Source organism: Myotis brandtii, unplaced genomic scaffold (genome assembly GCF_000412655.1).
Source record: "Myotis brandtii unplaced genomic scaffold, ASM41265v1 scaffold516, whole genome shotgun sequence".
Lineage (NCBI taxonomy): Eukaryota > Metazoa > Chordata > Mammalia > Chiroptera > Vespertilionidae > Myotis > Myotis brandtii.
The window spans coordinates 609,509-616,085 of NW_005369676.1; the positions used below are offsets into that span (position 1 = coordinate 609,509).

General features: G+C 36.0%; 1 protein-coding gene across 1 annotated transcript in view; it reads right to left on the reverse strand.

Annotated features, from left to right (window-relative positions):
• Window positions 1–874: 874 nt before the first annotated feature.
• The window catches only part of TNFRSF19 (tumor necrosis factor receptor superfamily, member 19), a 108,577-nt gene continuing 102,874 nt past the window's right edge, over window positions 875–6,577 (reverse strand). The window contains exon 11 of the mRNA XM_005877285.2: window positions 875–3,615. Coding sequence (XP_005877347.2) covers window positions 3,604–3,615 — 12 coding nt within the window. The 3' untranslated portion in view covers window positions 875–3,603. The remainder of the gene's footprint in view (window positions 3,616–6,577) is intronic.

Sequence of the window (6,577 nt, forward strand, 5' to 3'; positions counted from 1 at the left end):
GGCAGGCTGAAAGCTGGTTTCTAGGGTTTTGTTTAGCTTCTTATTTGCAACATAGTACATTGTTGCTTAGAGTTGCAACTCAGAGGCCGGCAACGTTGGAGTCTGCAGTCACTGAAGCAAGGAAGCCTCATGTTCGCTTCCAGCTGCCTGGCTGCTGGCCGCCATCTTGGCTGACAGTTAATTTGCATAAGGATATGCTGATTAGCCAATGGGAAGGGTAGCGGTCGTACGCCAATTACCATGTTTCTCTTTTATTAGTGTAGATAGGTTACTGAGGGGAAGGGAGGGAAGAATGAATAAAGGGATTGAGGAAGGAAGGTAAGAAGCTAGGAAGAAAAAGGAAACTCTTACAGTGACCAGTGTTCTTATCTTTTGTTAGTCCACACCTCTGCAGGAGAACAGCCTATTGCCCTCCATAAAAAATTAATACATAAAACTTCTTCCATAAGTCCTTCCTTCTTTGTGTCATAAAATGAAGGGAAAGAAAGAGATCATAATAAAACTTTGATACCAAAGATTCTCGAATAACTCAAAGCATTTTCAGTAGCTTGATATGCCTGAGAAATATAGGCAGTCACTAGTAAGGATTTAAAATCTCTCTCATAAAGTTTGAGGGGCCAAAAGGGTTATATTGGAAAGATCAGAGCTTAATGAGACTCTCACATGGGACAGCAAGATGGTGTGCATCCACACCATCAATCACTTTCTTCTAAACATGCAAATAAGAATACCAGATAACAATTTTATTCACAAATAAAAAAGGTATTACAAAACTATTCATATAAGAAAATTCCAGTATGCAAAACAATAATAATGAAATCTAAATTGAGTCAAGCTGACTACCTTAAGGCAATGATATATTTTTTCCTTTTTATGGTTTATATTTTTACTAGCATAGACAGTAAGTAGTGCTTAACCTAGGTAACAGCAACATTAACTTTATCTAAAGTAGAAATTTTATATTTGAAATATATATTCCATATACATAAAATTAGAAAACCCATGCCTTTATATGGTTGTCTTTCAAATCCTTGTCTCATTCTTGTCGATGACTGCTTGCAGCATTAAAAGTCACAATTATGCACTCCCAGCCATGTTATTACTTAATGCGTTTCCAGCTTCAGCACTCTAGCAGCTGAGTTTATTTGAGTGCTATAGGGTATTCCAACAATGTGAAATGCAAAATGGATTTTCCTCAAATGTTTACAAAGAATGTAGAATATAACACTGTATGTGTCTATAGTAGTGGGGTAAAATGTCTTCATCTTAATAAAAATAATCCAGGATTTTTCAAATGCAGTATCAAGTCAAATTGACTTTCAACTCTAAGTATTTATCTACTGATCAAAAGTGAAGTTTCAGGATTTTTGGCTAGTCTCATTCTCATCAATCTGGCTCTCATTCTCCAGCAAGTGTTTGTCTTTAAAGTTAATGAGGGCTCATATGGAAAATATATTCAGGTTACAAAAATGAGCACAACCTTGGCTTACTTTGATCATCCCTCTTTCATAACAAAAATGATCAGATTGCAAACAATGGAACACGTATATGAATTTAAAAAGCATTTTCATAGACATCTTGTGGTCAAGTCCTAAATATTTCACCTGGGTTTCCTAAAGACAATTCTCATAAGAGTTGGTGAGTACCAAAGTTTAAGAACTATTGGTTTATGGTAAAAAACAAAACAAAAAACACAACGCACAAACAAGAAGAAAGTAGAAATCAATCGATTATGACTGGGTGCTCACACAAAATTGTGAGTTGCCATGAGACACTCTAATTTCGTATTTCAGTTAAATGAACTGAGGTCATGAGAAGGACAAACCCAGGCAAGCTAACATGCACATATCAGAGCCTGAAACTATGGATAGAGAAACTGTTCCAGCCACAGAAAAGGAATCATTAGGTTTTACTAATGTCTTACAAAGAGAGAAACGTATGGGGTGATGTGAGAAGATAATAATGTCCAGATTTTTAATGTTCAGTTTAAATGTTCAGTTTAGGTAAAAGACACTGATTTGGATGGGGTAATTCTGAAACAAAATATTTTAGCACATTCTAACACACTGATGTTGAAAGGTCTTTCTTTTTTAAAAAGTGCAAATGGGACAAAGCTAATGGAATCAGTTAAAAGGCCAGATCTGATCATGTAGGTTTAAGAAAGAAACAATAAATCCTGTTCAATTAACTCCTCTCCGGGCCATAAAAGATGAAGAGAAATGAGCCATCCCCAGTTCATGCCTGATCTGCATTTATTTCTGTCTTGGCTATAGAGATATTTCTAGTGTGTAAATACCAATGTGAGACGGGATGGGGTAAGCATCTGAACAGAAGCTCCACACTTAAATCAGCATCGTCTGGCTAAGATGGGACATTATTGTCCTAACTAAGCTGATGAGATCAGAGGGAACACTGTAATGTCCTGGTCAAACTACATTGCAGCAGTGACAGGCTGTTTACTCAAAGGCTGCTGACAAACTGCTTTTTCTCCTGGTTATAATATGTAGTGTATCTCATAAGATTGTTCACTTGGTGACATGTTTCAGTAGTAAAGGGACCAGATATGTTGTCATTTCTAAATTCCTTAGTATGATAGGCAAAACAAAACAAAAAAACCAACAAACCAAGTTCATAGATACAGAGAACAGGTTGGTGGGTGAGGGGTGAGAGAAAGAAAAAAAAAAGATTATCTTAATAAATACTTTTCTATAAAAGAGAAATTCTGCATCTTCTGTCACAGGGACAGAGTAACAGATGCTGCCATACCAACTGATTTCCACAGAAATATGCAAGTCTCTAGAATGTGTGTGTTCAGTGGTTTTGGACTCAGGGTGATGGCGGCCTTTCCCCACCTTGTTCCCTGACGCAGTCCTCTCATGAGTAGCTCCAGCAGGTAGGTGTTTGTGAGCTGCTGGCTGAGGTTAGAAGTGTTGATTCTTAAAAAGACTTGTTTTCCTCTAATTTCTAGTTAGGTCAATTGACTTCAACTAATAAACCCAAGATTTAGGCAGGCAGAATGAAGTCAATTCTAGCCTTCCCAGGTCAATTAGTTTAGATGACAAAAAAGTGACCTTCCTCAAATAGAAACACTCATTTTTGAACCCATTCTACATAAAAACTAAGGTAACTAATATAACATTGACTTTTAGTAGGATAATTGACTATGTGAAATTATTTTAAAAGAAAATATAGATGAAAACTTATACTTTGGGTCTTTAGTCTTGTGAAACCACATTCACCTTGAAAATACACACGACTGCATTTCTGGTTCTTGTTATTGGTCCGTAACCTCCCTGGCTGCCAACTCAGTGCATCAGTCTTTGAAGTCACACTTGTAGCACAGAAACTTCTTGTTTAGGAAAGATGCAAAGCATCATGAATGCCTGCAGTCTTGTCCTGTTCTTCCTTGAGGTTTCAGCTTACAGCTGGTCTGGCTCAGAAGCAACTGGTTGAAAGGCTTAAAAAGCCATCAGTTTGATTCAGATTTATATTTCCCCCCAGAAGCCATGCAAGGTCCAGACTGCTCAGTTCATAAGTGTAAGTGGAGGAGTGCGTGCCCCTTGGGTTCCATACGTGCACTTCTAATCCAGAAAGAATGGAGTCCTAAAAAGCTTCCTAAAACAGCAACAGAAGGAGAGCTTTAAAAAACCATACCTTACAAATTAAAGCTGGGAAACTGTAATTGTAAAAAAATCTATATATAAAACTTTTACTAGTAATACACATGAATTTAATCACATACAGACAAGAAGCTCATGTAATGGTGTTCATATATCCAAGTACCCATTACTTTGAGAATAAAATAAAGATTCTATAACAACTCACAGTCAATATTTGCAAACAGTACTTAAAAAAATGATAATGTAACCCAAGCATGTCAAACTTGCCGCCCGCGAGCCGCATGCAGCCCACAACGAATATTTTTGCAGCCCAGTCAATATAACGGTATGTAAGAAACGTTTTAATAAAAATTTTGTAACTTAATTTTTACAATATCCTGTTACACATAACTATTAATAACAAACTACAATGTTCACTAATGACTGATTACTATAATCGTGTTGCATTCATTTTCCTTACACACCTTATGTGCAGGCACACCATTTCTCTCCACTAATACTAGCAGCAAATATTTTAGCAGCCGGTTGCCATGTCATTAGTCTTATACTAACTTGTTTGGTGTGCACAAAAGGAAATATTTCGCTTTCAGAGAACAAGAAAAATAGTTTTATTTGCATTATGCTTATTAATTTGTGCAGTTATTCAGTGTCTGGTAAGTTAATGTTCAAGAAAAAATACTAACTTTTACTAAAATGTTTTATTATTTTATGTTAACGATTACTCATTTATTTTAGTCCTTTGTATTCAGCATGTCTCTATCGAAATAAACCTACGTTTCTATGAAAATTGAAACTTGTTTTTTTGCGGCCCACATAAACTTAAACCTTGTTTATTTGGCCCGTGTTAGTTTTTGAGTTTGACATGCTTGATGTAACCCACAGCAAACAAAGTGTATTAACAAACAATTTCAACCTCATTTAAACATAGAAAACCCGTTTCTGTGTTGTACTCCTTTAAAGTAGGTAAAGATCTTAGGAGCCTTTTGACCCTTATTTAAAAGAACAAAGATGATTAATGAACAGTGCCATTCTTCATCTTTGAATTTAAAACTTACACTAAACTAATGGAGAAAGTTTAGAAATAGTTTGGGAATGAGATTCCCCTTATAATGCTCTCCTTGGAATATTCACACTCTTCGTAGGGCTGATGTCCTCTGGAAAGTGGAGCCCTTAGATTTGTCCTTATCACAAGAGGGCAGTGACCTCACCTCATGAGGGGACGAGGCACTGGCCAACTGTAAGTACTGTAAGTATGTAAAATCTTCATTTTATGCACTGACTCTTCATTAACTTGTATACCACTAATTGGCATTAGTGACATATTGGATACATTTTTGAAAAAAAATCCCCCCCTAGGCCTAAGGAGATTATCTGAAAATAGAAACTTCTTAAATACTCTCGATCATCAGAGATAGTTTAGTTAAATATGTCAATCAATAGATATAATAATAAGCACATTAACATTATTGTGGGAGGCACATTATACTCATTTCGTCAATAAGGACATAGAGATTTTAACAGATTAAAAAACTAGAATCCAAGTCATTTCATATCTTTCTTACCATTCCTCCCATTGTTTTATGCTGACACTTAAAATGTTGGTTAAAAAAACATCACCATAAAAAGCTTTTCCTATAAGTAAAGAGGCTGGCCTCCTTCTCCCAAACATCATAGCAAATGATGTCCCAAATATCTTAGGTCTGTTCCCTTCTGGGGAGGGAGAAAAATTAAATCATACAGACCTAGGAAGGCTCTGACACCTATTGGCTTTATTCTGAACCATAACTCTCATCATCAGATTCTGGGTGGTCTTAAACCACCCACAAGAAAGCATTTGTGTTTGGAAACAAATGCTGCATGCATTAGAAATCTGAACTTAACACCATATAAGGACAAACATGCTGTTATGCATTTCACAATATACACGTGTAGCAAATCATATTGTACATCTTTAACTTATACAATGTTATATGTCAACTGTATCTCAATAAATCTTGGAAAAAGAGTGAATAGATGTTAACAAACTGAAAATAAAGTGAATGCCTAGGGAGGAATTTAAAGTTTTATTTAAAATAAAATAAATTAATCCCGTTTTTTTTTTTTTTAAAAAGGTCTGTTATGGCTATTGCTGCTCTTACACATCACCTAAATGGAAATCCAGTGCTTTCCTGAATTATGAATGAGCCCATGCCAAGGAGCCAAGCTGACTAAACATGACCTTGAGGAACTAAAAGTCCTATACTTGCTTCACAATAGTAAGCTGCTGAAATCAAATTTTTAAATAAGTATATTCTCTAAGTTGGAGAATTAACCTATTGTGGGAAGTCTGAATTGCTTTTTGGAATCTAATGGATTGGATTCCAGTTAAAAATGTGGCTGACCCTTGAAATAAAGAGGATCAATTTCCCAAAGAGATACAGTTACCCCTATCTCCTATTTTCTTTTGAAGATTAAGCTTCATTCCCCAAGTTTCCCACATTAAGTAAATGCATCCCATGAAGAAGTACTTTTCAGAATCTGGAAAATGTTATCTTTTAGAATGGGCTCAAAAGATTATTTGCTGTTCTTTGCCCTAGCTGGTTTGGCTCAGTGGATAGAGCACCGGCCTGCAGACTGAAGAGTCCCAGGTTTGATTCTGGTCAAGGGCACATGCCTTGGTTGTGAACTCGATCCCCAGTAAGGGGCGTGCAAAAGGCAGCCAATCAATGATTCTCTTCACTGATGTTTCTATCTCTCTCTCCCTTTCTCTCTAAAAATCAATAAAAATATATTTTAAAAAATACATTATTTGCTGTTTTTAATTTTAGGGTAAAAATGGAAATGATTCATTTTTTGAATTCAGAATGTCTCATTTACATTTACCAGAATTATGTAATAATTATAACACATCTTATAAAGCTAACTAGAGGCCCGGTGCACAAAAATTTGTGCACTCGGGGAGGGAGGGGGGGCCCTCA